Source organism: Doryrhamphus excisus, linkage group LG19, assembly GCF_037039965.1.
Source record: "Doryrhamphus excisus strain RoL-2023G ecotype Guam linkage group LG19, RoL_Dexc_Guam_v1.1, whole genome shotgun sequence".
In the NCBI taxonomy this organism is placed as follows: Eukaryota; Metazoa; Chordata; class Actinopteri; order Syngnathiformes; family Syngnathidae; genus Doryrhamphus; species Doryrhamphus excisus.
Window position 1 is genome coordinate 4,267,947 of NC_136375.1, and position 18,830 is coordinate 4,286,776.

General features: G+C 46.1%; 1 protein-coding gene across 4 annotated transcripts; it reads right to left on the bottom strand.

Moving 5' to 3' along the window:
- Positions 1-2,055: 2,055 nt before the first annotated feature.
- rasgrf2a (Ras protein-specific guanine nucleotide-releasing factor 2a) lies at positions 2,056-17,261 on the bottom strand. 4 transcript variants are annotated; one of them, XM_078798890.1, is made up of 29 exons: positions 16,717-17,261; positions 12,416-12,522; positions 11,257-11,404; positions 11,110-11,199; positions 10,796-11,049; positions 10,650-10,729; positions 10,393-10,586; positions 10,174-10,283; positions 9,994-10,112; positions 9,718-9,881; positions 9,571-9,637; positions 9,365-9,501; positions 9,223-9,305; positions 8,888-9,136; positions 7,664-7,756; positions 7,082-7,587; positions 6,866-6,991; positions 6,672-6,764; positions 6,492-6,598; positions 5,809-5,921; positions 5,672-5,738; positions 5,193-5,222; positions 4,982-5,085; positions 4,678-4,762; positions 3,489-3,686; positions 3,196-3,275; positions 2,973-3,090; positions 2,837-2,905; positions 2,056-2,777 (listed from the first exon to the last, which is right to left on the bottom strand). In XM_078798890.1, the coding sequence occupies exons 1-29, from the start codon at positions 16,996-16,998 to the stop codon at positions 2,682-2,684; spliced, it is 3,969 nt and encodes a 1,322-aa protein (XP_078655016.1). In that variant the 5' UTR covers positions 16,999-17,261; the 3' UTR covers positions 2,056-2,681. The 4 variants fall into 4 exon arrangements, with proteins under 4 accessions (XP_078655016.1, XP_078655017.1, XP_078655014.1 ...); XM_078798891.1 differs by lacking the exons at positions 5,193-5,222; positions 7,664-7,756 and having other exon boundaries at positions 5,678-5,738; XM_078798888.1 differs by lacking the exons at positions 2,056-2,777; positions 2,837-2,905; positions 2,973-3,090; ... (3 more) ...; positions 4,982-5,085; positions 5,193-5,222 and having other exon boundaries at positions 5,253-5,738; positions 7,664-7,699.
- Between the last annotated feature and the right edge of the window lie 1,569 nt (positions 17,262-18,830).

Here is an 18,830-nt window from a genome sequence, read left to right on the forward strand (position 1 = left end):
AAACTGTTTTTAATCCAGAAAAAATGCTCAATGGTCAAACAATAATTTGTGAAGCAAAGGTGAGAAAAATACACAGAGAAATTGAACCGCTAGATTTTGTAGCTTGTGCAAAATCAGCACTTGGTATTGGATCTAATCGGTGGTGTTTCATTGTGACCACTTCAAATTGTCACAGCAATGTGATTCACTCACCTGTGCCATCATTTGATTTGCTGCCGCTAATAAAATACTTGTTTAGGAGGCACTGGTTCATCACTTTTTGCTGTTTTCCTTCAGAAGTTGTTGAAGAATTAGACCATCTTGGCAGGGACGCCATGATAGATGTTTTCCTAGTAAAACGATCGCTGATTGGTTGATCGCAAACAAGAACGGGTGTGGGTAAAACCCGGAGTGTGGATTACGGACCGCGGTCTAAATAAACGATTCTGATTGGTCCATTTCAAGATTTGCAAGGATTGGTTTGCAAATTACCACCGGAATTACGCAGTCCGTGTTTTACCAACACCCGACAAGAACCGCTTTTAAAAAAACTCTTGTCAGTATGGCATGCTAAAGTGCACTTGCTCAACGGGAATATCACTGATTGGATTTACTTGCCCCAATTTTGTTTTAACTTGCCCCGGGCCATCGGTACATCGTTATTGTCGAGCCCTGCATATTTGACTTGCTTGTGAATCTAGCTCTCGCCACCACTGCATTGGTGACTCTACATGACTGTGATGGCCTCCGCCATCTTCTATGGTGTGGTCTGCTTTGTGGTAACATTAGCCACGTATACATGGACCCAAATATTCCAATTACATTCGGTTTATTTGCTGAAACGGAAAGAATGTAACCTTTGTATACATTGTCACATTGTATATTCCGAAAGAAAAGTGCCAATCCGATACATATAACATATAATGGGATTCCCAGGAGTGGAATATTCCTTTCCCCAATCCGATTGAGGTATCTTGTACTCATTTACATGTTAGTTCATTTATTATTGCCTGCCTGATAGCTTCAATAGATAGATTCAATAGCTGCTGCCTTAATCATTTTTATGAGCTAAATTTGTAATAATTTTTAATGAAGTCAATTTCTATAAGCTGAAATTGTTCATAAAATGCATTTTTTATGAGCTGATTTTTATTTTTGATTTGTATGAACCAATTTTTCTAACCAAATTTTTGCTTTTTTAGGTGAATTGTTAACTGAATATTCATTCATTTTCTACCGCTTATCCTCACGCGAAGGTATCTGGGGTGCTGGAGCCTATCCCAGCTGTCCTTGAGCGAGAGGCAGGGTACACCCTGGACTGGTGGCCAGCCAATCACAGGGCACATATAGACAAACAACCATTCACACTCACATTCATACCTATGGACAATTTTGGAGTCGCTAATTAACCTAGCATGTTTTTGGAATGTGGGAGGAAACCGGAGAAAACCCATGCATGCACAGGGAGAACATGCAAACACACAGAGATGGCCGAGGATGGAATTGAACCTGGGTCTCCTAGCTGTGAGGCCTGCATGCTAACCACTTGAACACCGTGTAGCCCTATAGACTGAATATTTTAATAAAAAACAAACACATGCTTCTAGTCTGCACGGTAGTGGAGTGGTTAGCATGTTGGGAATAGTCAGGGGGTCGGAAAGTCCTGGCTTCTATTATCCACTTCGGCACCTCTGGATGTTTTCTCCGGGTACTCCGGTTTCCTCCCACGTTCCAAAAACATGCTAGGTTAATTAGCGACTCCAAATTGTCCATAGGTATGAATGTGAGTGTGAATGGTTGTTTGTCTATATGTGCCCTGTGATTGGCTGGCCACCAGTCCAGGGTGTACCCCTCCTCTCGACAGCTGGGATAGGCTCCAGCGAGGATAAGCGTCATAGAAAATGGACTTTGCTTCTTAAAAAAAAATTCTTTAATTTTATATAAAATTATGCTGAAAAATCAATTCACCAAATTCAAACCAAAAAGAAATGAGTTTGGCAATAAACAAATCACACATCAAGATGCAATTTTTTGCCTTTTATTGATGTGATGGAAAAAAATCAAGCAAAGCAAGGATAAAAGGCTCTAATATGCTATATAATATATAAATATTGAAAATAAACTAGTGAGGATTAGCATGTAAACATTCTTTACAACAGTGTGCTAATGCTAATACACTTCAATGCTGGAACAGTACTGGCCAGGAGCTTATGATAATAATAATAATAATTACATGTAAAAAAAATGTTTTCATGCAGATCGTCTTTAAAAAAAAAAAAGAGAAAATGTCTGAGTTTGGTGTAGAAAAGTAGCAAATGTTTGACGACGTGACTGACGTGCACTGTTCAGCTTCAGCGTGCACGTGGACAGGAAGTGACATCATGGCTGGGGTGTTTATGTTTGACACTCGAGCTCCTCTTGATTCAGGTTGGACCACAGAACCGGAGCTCTCTGAAGTCACCTTGGTAACCACGGTAACCACAACTGGATTTGTCCATTTACACACCAACGTTTCTCCAAGTGGTCTGACGACCAGAACCGCCGTACCTCCTTCCCTTCAAGAGGCGTAGAGGACATTACCTGGTTGCTAGGTTTGATCCGAGCCGTGTTGGAGCATCCCAGCTTCTGGTTGGGTTCCGGTTCCATGTTGGGTGGCTAACAGTCTAGCAAAGGCACCGCCGTAGACCCGCACAGGAAGAGAGCTAGCCGGGTGGCACTCGCGGCTCTATCTTGAGCGAGAGCTCGTAGAGAGTGTCCTCGTCCATCACCTGCGTCTTGTCCAGCAGGAAGTGGGTCACCTGGAGGTGGGACGGAAGGTGTCAATCAAAGTCATGAAATGCAGGCCTGCAGATCTCACCTTGGCCTGGTGCTCGATCCTGTAAGGAGCTTGCTGGAACTGACGGATCTCGCGGATGATGTGACAGATCTGACGCACAAACATGAGCACCTTAAAAACACCTGCACGGTTGCCTAGCAACACACAACGGCTTTACCATCCTCATCTTGGAGAAGTTGACCAGGCCGTCCTGCGTGAAGTTAGGTGTTCCCTCCTCGATGAAGGCCAGGTCAGTCAGGTACATGCCCAGGTAGGGAACGCACGGGGGGTTGCAGCTGTGCGCGCACACACACACGCACACACACGCACACACACACACACACACGTAAGAACCGCCCTGGACAGGCTGAGCATGCTAATGTTGCGTTAGCAGCATTTACTTCTTCAACGTCTCTCTGAGGTTCTTGAAGCGTCCCTCAGAGGAAACGGTCCTTTGCAGACGTTCCATCAGCGCCCTCGTCTGCAGCAGAAGACATGAACATCGCAGTGTTTCCCATACATACGTTCTTTCCTTGTGGTGGCCCGCCACAGATACATTTGGACGGCCACAAATAGATGTGGTGCTAACTGCTTGGCCATTGCCTTCTGACAGCGTACGTGAAAACCACATGCAAATTGGGCGATGTCACCTGCAGTGTACCTAATGAATTGACCAGTGAGCATGTGTTCTGACCTGTTTGCAGACTTTGACCCACGTCTTCTTGAGCCTGTAGATGGCGCTGCGGTTGAGGGCGGAGGTGATCTCCAGGACGCCGTTGTAGTTGTTGAGGCACCGACAGATGTCGGCAACCGCCAGCCACTTCTCGATGGCGCCGGCCCGAGAACCCACGTCGGCCTGGGTCATGATCTGGGACGCCACCAGGTTGCTCATCTGAGGAGGGGGCAGGGCATCACATTTCATTTATTCCTTAATAGTATTAGTACTATTAATTACTAGTACTATTATACTAGTACTAGAATACAAGTATTCCTCAGGTTTTGGGGGAAATCCTTTTCTTCTAGTATTTGCTATGATAATGTAATATGTCTACTATTTAAACTTTATGGTAAGTGACTGTTCTATTGCAGCCCGGGGCGCAGATTGATTTTTTTGATGAGCACATTGTATTAATACAATTCAACAAAAAAGAACAACAGCAAAACTTGAAAAAAAGATTAAAAAAATATGAATGGGGCATAAAGAGGTGTAATACACAGTATGAGCACAAGAGGGAGACAGCTACCATTAGGTGGAGCTCTTTTTTTAATTGAAGAAACATTTGTTAATAAAGTTATTTTTATACGTACTTTTCTATAATTTTAACCAAAAACCACAATACCAAAACTTGAAAAAAGATCAAAGAATGAGAGTGGGGCCGAGAAAGATGTGATACTCAGTAGGACCACAAGAGGGAGACAAAGCAACCATTAGCTGCAGCTCACAAGTAACATGTAAATTATATATATTTTTAATGCTTGTTAAAGTTTTTTTTATGTCATTTTTTATTATAAAAATTGTCCCTTGTTGAGCACATTCTATAAATAAAGAAACCACAACAGCAAAGCTAAGAAAAGATCAAAGCATGAGAATGGGGCATAAAGGTGTGATGACCACAAGAGGGAGACAAAACAACATTTCGGTGGAGCTTTTTTTTTAATTGAAGCACATGTAAATTATATATATTTTTAATGCTTGCTTAAAAAATGTTACTATTTTTTATAAAAACGTACTTTGTTGAGTACATTCCATAAACAAACAAAAAACAACTTTTTAAAAGTTCAAAAGAATGAGAACGGGGCAGTAAACGGTGTAATACACAGTATGAGCACTAGAGGGAGACCAAGCAACCTTTTGTATTGAATGTAAATGATATTGAACTCACATTGTTAAAGTGCTGGCTGGTTTTCATGATGTAAGGAGTCTTCTCTGTCTTATCCACCTTCATCCAGCCTTGGCCCAGGAACTCCCTGAAGGAACAATCAATGGATCCCTGCTCAGTTGCACACTATTACAAAATGCTGTAAGCTACTTGATTTACACAACCCAATACTTGCTGTGTTCTTTAGAATTATGTCATACGTGAGCTCAGAAAAATAGGACTGCGGTCTCTCCAATGACCACCAGAGAGCAGCAGAGGTCCTATGTTTCTGATGAAGCTATTGATGATGATCTGTAATATTACGCACTCATAAGGAATACTCCTGAAGACAATGTGGTCTAGTAAGGTGATCTGCTCTGCCAGCTCCATGGCGGACAGCGACTCAAAACACTCCGCCTTTGGATTCTCCGTCTACACACACACACACACACACACACACAGTAACAATGATGATACATACACAATAATAACTAAGCTGTATAAGGAGGGGCTAGATGTTAAAATGGAGGTCTTCTTACCGCGATGAAGTGAAGAAGAGGGCAACTTTTCTGTTCCATCATCATCATCATGAGAACATGGAGTAATTAACTTGTTAGACATGTGTGAGTATTAACATTGTTCCATTTTAAAAAAAGATGATTTTAGTACCAGCTATGACAATCTAAATGTCACTGTTCAGTCTCTTTTCCGGAAGTGACGGGATGGGAGTACGTCGCTATCATGGAATAGTGTTTATGTAAAGAAGACATGACTCGCTCTGTTCACTCGGATACTGTGAACATCCAGCAGCAACACAACGTTTTTGGCATGGCTATTTTGAAGAAAAATATACTGAACCAAGTGGACCATCCACCTGGAGTTTGTTTACTCTGCTTTAGCTAGGAGGTGTCACCCCGATGACATCAATCCCGGGAAGGAGGATGAACAGCAAGCTAGCTAGCTCATGGGTGGCGCCATCAACTATAAATGTCATGTTTGTGAATTTGCAATGATCGACACCCACCATTTGCAAAATGTCTTCGATCTTCAGCTGAGCGTCGTCTTGTTCTTCTTGAGAAAGAGCACTGAAAGAGAGGAAGGAGCGTCGTAGACTTCCGTCACGTTTACGGCGACAAGGAAGACAAAGATCCGAACCTTAGGATGTTCGTGGTGGCTTTCCTCTCCTGGGGCAGCAGGTCCGGATCCCGCAGCACCTCCTCCAGGAGGCTCACCACGCCCACCTTCAGCTCACTGTTGCTGTCAAAGTCCTGCAGGTGAAAGAGGATCAGATGTTCCATCTGACCATATTTCCATATAACCTTTTACATAATCCCTCATTTATGACAGTTGACTGCTTCCAGACAGACCATAATAAGTCAATTTACACAAAGTAGGTTTCCTTATACATACATTTAATATTTCATAGGGCATTGAAACGTTCCCTACGACCTTGTAAATAAAGTTTGTAACATTATTAGAGCATCTCTAGAGTCACCTTTACCCTCCTATTACCCAATATAGTAGACATAAGAGAAAATAAGACCTGTAAGATCTACAAAACCTATGTACAGCCTTCTAAATATACTTTTTATCATTATAGAGCCCACTAGACATGAAATAACACCCCTATAGTCAACTTTACACTATTATTACCCAATACCGTAGACATTATAAGAGAAAATAAAGACACCTTAAGATATATAAGACCTGTTTACGACATTCTAAATTGGCTTTTTAAAATGATGAGACAAGTATTACACAAGTATTCCAATTGAGACACAGTCTCAGCACTGGAAGACCACCGGACGTCGGGGTCCAGACAAGTGGGCGGGTCTCACCTGCGAGTGCTTGGAGACCCAGTGACGCAGCACGTTGAGGACCCTGTTGGTGGCCGCCCTGCGGATGATGAACTCCTTGTCGCAGGATTTCTCTGAGCTGCTGAAAGCTGCGAGACAAGGACCAGACCTCAGCGTTTGCTGTACCTTCTCCCCGTGCGTCCTCCGCCACGTGTCACTCACCCTGAGCGCTGCCGTGGCCTGCAGCGGCCGTGGCGATGGCGAAGGCCGAGGCAGGCGACATGGCGCAGCGGGAGTTGTCCCCAGAAGAAGACGCTGCGAGGACAGGAAAATGGGAATAAACCCCTGCAGGACAAGACTCCATCTTGTGCCGTTCACAAAGAGAGTAACCAGGAAATGAAAGCTTAACCTGATACCTCCTGCTTGTCTGTATCGCATGTGTCTGGGCGTGGACGGCGACCGGCAAGGCGAGACGTCTCCTGACTCGCTGCTGGCTGGAGCTTCCGGGATGAACTTGTCCAGAGATACGGTCTCCAGGACGACTGTGAAGGATACAAAAGGGGGAGGAGCCACACATTCAACATGAGAACACTTAATTGATTGGTTGAGTGACCCAATACTTTCGGACGCACCTCTACGGATGCTGCGCCTCAGTTTCCCACAGAAGGCGTCGATGCGAGGCAGCTCGCCGCTGACATCCTCGCCGGGCCCCGGGCTTAGTTCGGGCGAGCTGGGACCCCGACTGAGATCCAGGGGTGCCTTGGTAACGACGGGGGGTGGAGACGACATCCCTGAGGTGTGGGGCAGGCTGGGCGAGCGGGTGGCGGTGGGTGGCGGCGAGGAGAACCCCGAGAGTGGGCGGGTGGCGGTGGGCGGCGGGGAGAAGGAGAGGGCGGGGCCATAAGCGGAAGTGGGGGAGCTGGCGGCGGAGGAGGACGGGGTGGCGGACAGGTCCAGAGCCTTGAAGCCGATGGGGGAGCTGAGGGATAGTTTGCGGCAGTGGACGGGGGAGGAGGTGCGGGAGGGGATGGAGAGCGGGGGAGGCGAGGAGAACTTGCGGCACAGTCTGGGGGATTTGTTGTTGAGGGGGTCCATCCCCCAGGAGCCCTGGTTGGTGGCGAAGAAGAGCTCCAGAGACCTGAGGGACACAACAGGACGTGTGACTGGTGGACAGGGGAGTTTCCCCGGGGGGGGCGGGAGCGAGGTGTTTTTACTTGGACTGATCCAGAGCCAGCTGAGTGATCTTCAAACTGTAGTCGGGACAGAGGGAGATGATGGACCGACGGTCACATGAGTGCTGCTCAATCCTGAGGGGGACGAGGACACCGACCACGGGACACAACATGAGAATGGTGATGGTGATGATGATGATGATTGACATGAGGACCAAACTGGGACTGAAGGACGTTTACGTGACACATTTCAAGTCAAAACCAAAAAAAATCTGTTGGGGAACCGGTCTCGCAGTCCATGCTTTTAAGGGGGACCCATTACGATTCTTCCTCTTTTCTGATCTATAAATGTAGTTAGAATGTCACAGAGGAGCGGACTTCCTTATATGGGCGTGGCTGTAAGACAGATAAGCTCGCTGCCCTCCCTCAAGCTCTCCTTTTCTGTTTACGTTGCTAGCAATGGCTCGTTAGGGAAAGACGCCACCATCAGGCACAAGTGGTTGGAGTTCCTGATTCCCTACCAGCAAAAGAAATGCACTTTAATCTGTTAACATTCACACTGGACTGTTTTGTGAGCATAGGCTAGTATGCAGCTGGACTAGCCGACAAACAATTTATCAGTGTCCTAACTGTGTTTATTTTGTGTCATGGAGCAAAAGCACTTGTCTGTGTAGCATTATAGAGTGTGCATACAGGGAGCCGTGTCGCTAATTAGTGGCTCTACCCCAGTTTTTTAAACTCTGGGAGTCCCGCAAAACACATTAGAACAGACCGTTTTCGCAGAAATACAGCTGAATACAGATTCCGGAAGACCTAGAAAGCGTTCTGTGCTGGTTATTGTGTGTAGCTGCTCTATAGGAGTCCACAAGTCAATACAAAGGGCCGAAAAATGAGCAAAATAGGTCCCCTTTAAAAACAACACTGGCATCATGGAATTCAGGGGTGTCCAAAATCCCTTGGCTATTTTTTAATTGGCCCACGGCACATAAAAATATATGCTTTAATGGAAAATCAGCAGTCATATAACAAGCAAAAGTCATCATTTTACAAGAATAACATTATATATGAATAACATGAATATTATGAGGGAAAATAATGTAAGTGTAGACTTGAAGTGTAGACTTGAAATATTAAAGAAAAAAAAGATTTAAAAAAATATTTTCTATTTTTTTCGTAATATGAGAAACAATTTTGCAACATGCATTATAGGACTCAAGTTAAAGTATGGCAATAAAGTCGTAATATGAGGAACGAATGAGGGGTTACCTGACAGGTATGGAGGTGAAGGGCTTCCTGTAGATGTCGGCCAGCTTGTCGATGACCACGGCAGCGGTGGTGAAGATCCTGTAGGTGTGCAGGAAAGTGTTGAGGAAGTCGATGGACAGGAAGCGCAGGTCGGTCAGGCGCTCCAGCAGACGCTCCACGCTGGCGTAGCGGATCTGCGGCACCTTGCACGAGTTGAGCGTTTTGCTGAAGCAGATGTCCACGTCGTCCTTGTGCAGGCGGGCGTCCGACCTGCGGGATCAGGTTCATTCGTAGGGGATGAAGATACCTCATGTGGATTCTACGAGATCATTGGACGAGTGGAAGAGCCATCTTACTTGATCATGTGAGGCACCGAAACTTTGGAGTTCTCCTCAAAGACGCTGGTCATCAGGCCGTTACAGCGGATGTTGTCGATGCACTGAGATAAAAACGCACCATGAGGAGTCTGCTGGTGTCTCCATCCCATAGTTTGCTCACCTGACTGATATCACTGGTCCAAGCCGCCTTCTCCTGACGGGAAGGAGCCAGGAGCACCACGGAGAAGGTCTGGCCATCGGGAGGCTCCACCACGATTTTAAACTCCAGGTGGCTGAAGCCTTGACCTGCCGCGTTGTCTGCAAAACACAAAACGCTCAAGAGGCGACTTGAAGATGTTTAGAAATGACATTTGTGAAGATGCTCACAGTCTTCATCGCTGGCGTCCAGTTCTTCAACGAGCGTACACTCCATGAGGGACAACGCTCCTCCTTGCTGCGAACACAAACGTGTGTGGGGGTGAGAACACTCGCCGATATGAATGCTAGTTTGGGCTGGAGGAACGTGGTGTCCACCTTGAGGAGGTGAAGTTTCCCTCCAGACGTTCTGGTGCAGATGAGGAAGTGTTTGGTGAAGAGGAAGCACTGGCGCTCTCCTTCCTTCCTGAGCGAGAGCGAGCCCAGGCGAACTTTACTCAGCATCCCTCGCTCGCTGCTGGACGGCAGCTGGATGAGAGACCCTGTCGGTGAGAGACCGTCATGAGCTTCCGAGGACGATCCTGCTCGCAGCCACTAGGGGGCACAATCTAGGTGGCGCGTGAAAACCAAGATGGAATATGATGCTCTTTCCACCTTGTCTGACGAAGGTCTGGCTGGTGTCCAGCAGGATGTCGCAGCCCTCCACGATCATCCTCTCGATGGCCAGGTTCTTGCGGATGTTCTCGGTGTCGCTCACCTCGTCGTGCATCATCCTGACAACACAGCCAATCATCAGCGTTGCCCCGCCGCACCCCCAAACGTGCGCCATCTTACTTGGACAGCTCCTCCAGTTTGGATTTGGCAAACTCCAGACTCTTTCGCTCCACGTGCTCGTGAGGCGTGTGAGCCAGCAGCTCGTGGAGAGTGATGATGTAGCGAGGGATCTGCAAGAGGAACGCGCTCGCTCAACAAACGCAACGACGTGCCACCCCCGTCCCGTAGGTGGCAGTACAGTAACCCCTTCTTTATCACGGATAAGATCATTTACGGCACCTGGAACATGGGATAGGTGAGGAAGGTCTCCAGCATGCGTCCTTCGCAGGCGGCGTTGGCCTCGTACTGTTTGAGCAGCTTGTCAAAGTCCCGGTTCTGCTTGCAGTTGGCCAGAACCTGCAGGCTGTACTGGTGGTTGCGTACAAACTCCTGGTAGATGTTCAGCATGGGTAGCAGGATGTCAAAGAGGTCGGCTGGAGGACAAAGAGGACAAGATGGAGTCGGATGAAGCGGCGGCGTGACGTCAAAGCGCTTACCTAGGACCAGCGTGGGCCAGTTGGCGATGCGAGCTTTGAGGCCCTGGTGGAAGATCTCGTGCAGGAACATGATGGTCTCACTGGAAAGGACAAGACGGGGGATGAGCGTCCGGTTGCTGGCGTGGAGGTGAGCGTGGCGGAGGTACCTGTTGAGGAAGATGCTGCTGACGTCGTCGTGGCTGATGGGCGGCTTCTTGGAGCTGGCGGCCATGCGCAGCGGCCTGAGGAAGCAGTTGACCAGGATGGAGAGCTGGTGGACGTATTCCGTCTCGGCCTCCACCATGGTGAAGACGATCTGGTTCCTCTTCCTCATGCTCTCGGCGTGCGGCGAGCAGATGTAGTCCTGCACGATGATCTTCCATTTCCGGCGGCACAGCCAACCACGCATGAAGCCCTGCACCTACGCACACGCAACACATCTGACTCCACCCACATCTGTCACCCGACACCCATGGCTTACCTTCTTGATTTTTTTGATGTCCGGGTCTTCCTCGTCTTGGTTGTTCTGGTTGGGCCACAGGCGCTCCTTGGTCCTGTTCAGCAACACGATCTGGACACAAGACGTTAGCATTAGAATTAGCATTAGCTTCAGCGTACTACAGCGTACCTCTGCCTTCAGCCTCTCGATCTCTGTGTCCTGGTCCTCCAGCTGAGTGCGAAGCTGATTGGCTGCGATCTTCTCTGTCTCCATGATCTGGACCAGGTGGATGTACTTCTGCATGAGGATCTCACGCTCTACAATGATGTCAGAGTAGCTGAACAGAGGGACGGAGAGACACTGTGACACTCAGTAACTCACAGTTTGACACTGTAACAGACTATTCCTACATTACTTCCTATGCGAGACGTGCTTTGGTTACATAAAAAGTCATGTCATTACATTTTCATCATGTGCCACTGTTTCCCATATATTCACTTATTTGTGGCAGCCCGCCATAGACACATTTGGACCACCACAGATAAATAGATATGGCACGAGCTTTTTTTATTTTTAGATTCAGGGGCACCTGTGCCCCCTCACTCACAACTTTGCATGGTGGCCAATTATGCAAATTAGACGATGACATCATCTGAGGAGGCAACCTAACACCACAGATAGATTGCAGTCCCGTGTAAATCCCTCTTTGCTTCATAGAGACATAAACACAAGTACATTTTACACATATTGTCAAATGAAAATATACATTTATAAGAAGGATTTCCTCCTAAATGTGCTAAACGTAAAAAGCAGCAAAACAAAAGGTTGCAGGACGAGGAGATAAAAATAGGAGAAGCAGCGACAGAAGGCCAGCTTCAGTGTGTGATGTAAGCAGAGTGGCTATAAAGCACCAGTGTGACCTAAATGTCAAGCGCTCCGAGCGGAACACACACATGCACACGTGCACGCATGCACGGCTATGCACGCTTTAAACAACACTGCTGTGTTTGTGTGGAATGTATTTCACTAAATGAATATTGATGATGGACGTTATTAACATGTACCAAGCTCAAGCCTAAACGCAATGAATATTTATGAAAGGAAAAGTCAGATTTGGTTGTTTTTAAGAGAATATTTTTGCATGTAAAACTAATGGACCACTGTTAATGTGCACAATTATGAATTTGTTGTAGTCAGAATGCAATTTTGACTCTTGAATTACGCTCGTGTTCTCACAGCGCTCCATTTCCTTGGATTTGACTGGCTTCAGTCTGTCCAGTACAGATAAATATGTATTATTATATCATCATTTCTCAAGAGTATCATCATCATCAAGGGGAGGACTCACCTGGCCTGCTGGATGCACTCCACCCACTCATTACAGTCCGATTCCTCCTCAGTGCGGAGCTCCAGAGGTTTCTGACCATCATGGCCGAACACCACCAGGAAGTAGTGCTGCAGAGACAGAGAGGTCATGTGACTCAAGCACAATCTCACATATTTACACGTCAGATGTTCATTTATTGTGTTGTCCCATCAGAAATAAATTACATCTCAACTTCATTCCACTGACTCTTCAATGTCATTTTGCTGCATCTGTATCACATCGGACTTCCTGTATCACACCTTACTTCCTGAATCGCAATCACTTCCTGTATCACATCTTACTTCCTCAATCACAATCATTTGCTGTATCACTCCTTACTTCCTCAATCACAATCACTTCCTGTATCACACCTTACTTCCTGAATCGCAATCACTTCCTGAATGACACCCACTTCCTGTATCACAATCACTATCACACCTTACTTTCTGTACAACAGCGTACTTCCTGAATCACGATCACTTCCTGAATCACAATCACTTCCTGAATGACACCCACATCCTGTATCACAATCACTATCACACCTTAGTTTCGGTACAACACCGTACTTCCTGAATCGCAATCACTTCCTGTATCACATCTTATTTCCTGAATCGCAATCACTTCCTGAATGACACCCACTTCCTGTATCACAATCATTATCACGCCTTACTTTCTGTACAACACCGTACTTCCTGAATCACAATCACTTCCTGTATCACACCTTACTTCCTGAATCACAATCACTTCCTGTATCACACCTTACTTCCTGAATCGCAATCACTTCCTGAATGACACCCACTTCCTGTATCACAATCACTATCACACCTCACTTTCGGTACAACACCGTACTTCCTGAATCGCAATCACTTCCTGTATCACACCTTATTTCCTGAATCGCAATCACTTCCTGAATGACACCCACTTCCTGTATCACAATCACTATCACGCCTTACTTTCTGTACAACACCGTACTTCCTGAATCACAATCACTTCCTGTATCACACCTTACTTCCTGAATCACAATCACTTCCTGTATCACACCTTACTTCCTGAATCGCAATCACTTCCTGAATGACACCCACTTCCTGTATCACAATCACTATCACACCTCACTTTCTGTACAACACCGTACTTCCTGAATCACAATCACTTCCTGTATCACACCTTATTTCCTAAATCGCAATCACTTCCTGAATGACACCCACTTCCTGTATCACAATCACTATCACACCTCACTTTCTGTACAACACCATACTTCCTGAATCGCAATCACTTCCTGTACAACACCTTGTTCCCCTTTGTTCTGCTTTAACGTCACTTTTAATTCACTCATTTTTAATCAGGCTGTTACCATTTAAACATTCATTCATTCATTTTCTACCGCTTAGCCTCACAAGGGTGGCAGGGGATCCCAGCTGTCTTTGGGCGAGAGCTAGGGTACACCCAGGACTGGTGGCCAGCCAATCACAGGGCACATATAGACAAACAACCATTCACACTCACATTCATACCTATGGACAATTTGGAGTCACCAATTAACCTAGCATGTTTTTGGAATGTGGGAGGAAACCGGAGTACCCGGAGAAAACCCACACGTGCACGGGGAGAACATGCAAACTCCACACAGAGATGGCCGAGGGTGGGATTGAACTCGAGTCTTCCTGTATGATTATTACTTTCCGTATCACACCTAACCATATCATTTGCCATGCCATACCTGACTTCCAGTGTCATCACTTCTCGTATCACAAACACTCCTGGCATCACACCTTGACTTCCTGTATCACTATCACTTCCTGTATCACACACCACTTTTTGAATCACAATCATTTCATACCAGACTTGCTGTATCAGAATCACTTCCCATATCACACCTTAAGTCCTGTAATGGAATCACTTCCTGCATCACATCTGACTTCCTGTCTCATTATCACTTCCTGTAGCATGCCTGATTTAATGTATCGCTATCATTTCTTGTAGTATCACTTACTGTATCACACCAGCCTTTGTTTCCCTATCATATTCCGCATCACATCTGACTTCCAATATCATTCTCACTTCCTGCATCATATACACTTCCCGCTCAAACCTGACTTCCTGTATCATATCACACCCCATGTCATCTGACTTCCTGTATCACAATCACCTTCAGCATCACACCCGACTTCCTGTACCACTATCATTTCCCATGACCACCTCCCGTATCACAATCACCTCCTGTATCACACAGTCTTGCTGCAGATAGACAGCATTGAACACACCGGGGTCATAACCACCGCGTTAAAACACCGTATCGCTGTGTGATCGATCCCCTGCATCCTCACCACGTCGATATGCCACCTAATGACGTCAGTAACATGAGTTCCTTTGTCAGCTTCCCATCTGCTTGGAGCACGTGAACAACAATGTTGACAAAGTAGCAACACAAACACAAACACTAACTACTGGATGAGGTCCACAGAGGCCTCCATCAGGACCTGCATCTGCTGATGTTGTCCATGAAATATGAATGCATGACACGTTCAATGGAGACCAAACAAGAGGAAGTCATTTTCTACACATGAAATGCATTTTTTATATATAGAGTAGCAAAACATCAAAACGTTTATGCAGCAGTTCGGTTCAATTTGGTAGTTTCTTCAGCCCTTTAAAAAAAATAACATTGCATGGTTTGATATCCATGCTGTGATCATGCATTAACATGTATTATTATGTACACTGATGGTAACATGTAATAGTTGCAGTATCTTGTCGTATTTTCATGATTTAAAACACTACCCATACTTCTTTTCGAAGCGCATTGATACACGTACTTATAGATCCAGCATAGATACAGCGACAACACTTCTGATGTCCGCTCTCCTTGGGATGGCTGTGTCTTCCAGCACACGATGTGTGCTCCAATTCTCAGGTAAAAAATGCTGACGGCAAACGAGCATCTTGTTGAGTCTCTGTAGCGAAATTAAGAGCTAGGTATCCACTCCTCTTTATCCACTCGGTTAGCGACGCGTCGCGCTAGTCCGCCAGCTAAAAATAGTTTTTAATGTTAGCCGCTACAATAACAATATCACTACACCTTGGTTAATATACAAGACAGTTATGGAAATGGAACACTATTTTTTGTGAGGGCTCTCGCCAAAATAGGTATTTCCCATGCCGTTCGTTGTTAGCTAGCTTATATTAACTCGGTTGCACATGAAAGGGAAAGAAATATGTGTCGATGTTTCACATAAGGATTGTGAATGATGGGCTAAATTCCAAAAAGAATGAAGTTCGAGTTTAAGGTTCAATACTTTTCCAAAACAGAAAATGTATCAACTTCCTATGAGATGGAGCAACATGCTAGTAAAGAAGGATGTAAACAAGAAGGGAAATGAACAAGGTTGGAAACACTTTTAGAGCCTTTTGCCACACTTGATGAAGACAGTAGTAAAGTGTAGTAATGATGTAACCATAAATAAGCAGGAGAGAGACACTTGCTAGCGTGTGCCGGCGTCGGACCAGCGGGAGGCTTAAAGGCTTGTTTGTGTGTGTGTTGTGTGTGTGTTGTGCTTACATAACCAACAAGGCTTGTACAGCTCCTTTGCTTCGCTAATGCGGCTTCCCTGGCAGCCGGCTGGATTTAAGCTGGAGGACAACAATGACACACACACACACCCGGGCAGCAGTCACAGGTCACACCCCTGCTCGCTGCTTAGCCACGCCCCCCTCTTTTGCTAAGCTGATGTCTGCCAGGAACACACTTTGCTCCAAGTCACATGACACTAATGAGCCTAACAACAGCAACAACGTTGCCTGTCATGTTCTTAGCTTTACACAGCAATCTGTGTCCAAGCTGGTCGCCATGGAAACATCATCCATACTGACTCCACAAACAGGAAGAGAAAAGTTAGAGGCTTCTGTGAAGATGTTCTCCACTGGGGAGGTCAGAGGTCACTGATGCTCGAGTTCTTCCACACCAAACTTTTCCAAGCGTGCCTTTCCGTTTCACATTGTCACCAGGCAAACGACAACGGGACTCAAACATCATTAGCGTCAGTCCCCCATAGAAGACAACAAGTCGTCCCACAGTGGAATGTTTTCATTATACCATGTGATGATGTCACTTCCTTTTAACGTCTTTCTCGTCATAGCATCCTTTGCATATTTTAGCACAACAATTAGGTTTAAAACAACAAGAGTAGTCAACGTAGATGAATTAAGTATCAATAATGTTGATTTCAGGGGGCTGATGACGTCACAGACACAAAGCAATCACTGCCACTCATGACAAGAGGACCCACCTGCTGCTTGTCAGGAGTTTCTCTGCTGCTCAGTGACGTCACTTTGGGCGCAGTGGCGCGCTCGCACGTACACCCCTCCAGCAGGTACATGCCCGAGGGTCGCGCGCTCTGCTCGCTCTCGAAGTAGAAGAGGACGTTCTGGTAGAGCGCGAAGAACTTGTCAGTCCAGCGGCTGTTCTCCGCGCTCTTCTTGCTCAGGAAGCCGCGCTTGGCGCCCTCCTTCCGCGCCACCAGCGACAGGTAGAGCGCGTGGCCCTCGTTGTAGCGCACGCTCTTCTGCATGTCCGCCTGGAGGCTTCAGGAACCCGCGCGCGTCACACCCCCCGCCCGGACGCCGGCGAGGCTAGGAGCAGAGGCGCGCCGCTAAGGTGGCGCGTCATGGCTCCTTTCGCGGGAGGGGGGGGGAACTAATCCGGGTTTGGCGCGGGACAGAAAGTTGCCCCGCCCTGCGCGCGCATCTCGCTCACGCGCGAACCGGGTCGCTTTTTGGACTGGAGAACAGAGGACTTCTGTGGAGACAAAAAGGAGAGAATGATGTTCGCTGACAGACGGTGGAGATGAGCGCTAATCGGCTTTGACGTCCACTTAAAGAGACAGCAGCAGGCTTGGGGGGGGGGGGGGGGGGTCACAGGTGAGCACAGGCGGGCTGTGGTATCACGTGACTGAAGCTCTATCTGGAGTCTAACGTTTTATTGAAAACTGGAAAAGATAATAAAAACATGGAAGTAGTAAGATTATTATTTTATTATCTCAACTAATATCTGAAATTGTCAATCAAAAATCCTCTCTGGATGTCATTATGGTGTCCCTAATGAAGCGTCCACTGACTGATGTTTTTTTCTGAAACTCATCCAGCCTGAAAGGACAAACAGATGTTGCTATGCGTGTGCGTGTATGAACAGATGTGTGTCCCTCACTTCTGGCCTTAGTGTTGATTGGAGGAGAAGGGGGGGGGGGGTAATATGTTAGTGAGAAGTCTGTTTTGACCTCAAGTGGTGTGTCAAATTGAGGTTGTGTGCGTCATGATGAACACACAAACATACGTGAAGTCCTTCGAGGGTCCAGTAGAACTCAGGCTGGTGTTCATGGGCCCATCAGGTGTAGGACAACAAACCACAGGAGTTCTTAGAGGCCTCGCTGTGTCAGACTGAAGCACAGGAAGTTACTGCAATAAGACAGGACAATATGCATGCTTTTATTGTGCACGTAATCTCACTTAGATTTGGTCTTGGCATGAGCTGAAAAGGCTGATAAACCGGGACGTCTCGCTGCTGATTAATATGAGGCTGTGAGGGGCAGAGGGGGCAATCCCTGAGCTGTAAGGAGAGGTCAAGGACACCATCGTGTTGGATCGCGGCCTACCGCCAGATGCTCCCAAAGCCTCATGAAGGTATTAGAGGCTTCATTAAAGATTAATTATAAGCATTAGTTCAGCATACACACTACCACTATTACTACTACTACCATATACCCAGAAGTAGGAATACTATTTTTGTTTGTATGCTGAAAAAAAGCTCAATAAGAGCAAAACTGACCTATGCTGCCACCTGGCGGTCCAGCGATGAACTGCAGATTTCCAGCGATGGAGACTACAGTGAAGTGAAAGCTCTTCAATTTGTGAGTTTGCTACACAAGTGTAAAAAGAAGGGAAGTACTTAGGAGTAAACCTGCTATGATTTCTCCTCAATATTTTCTTCTAATTCCAAAATGTACGTCACTTTTGAAAATGTGATGGTTTACTCGGTGATGATAATAAAAGTAATTTAGTGTGCTGCAAAAAGTGTAGAAGAATGTTGAGGAACAGCAAGAACATGAGTGGACATTTTATTATAATTATGATAAAAATGTAAGAGAAATCATTGTAAAAGTACATCATTGTCATAAAAACCCACCTAAAATATACACGAATTTAGCTTAGAATGCTTAAAAAAAACAGTGTTCTATACATGCTGATAAAAATGTGCATTAAAACATATGAAAACATTTGAAAAATACAGCTTGTTAAGTTGACACAGGAAGAGTTCATTGTTGGACTGAATAAATACAAGTCTGCCAACACCCGTTTGTTCTGTGTGTTCAAACCACAATCAACGGCGGTCCAAAAGGTGACGATC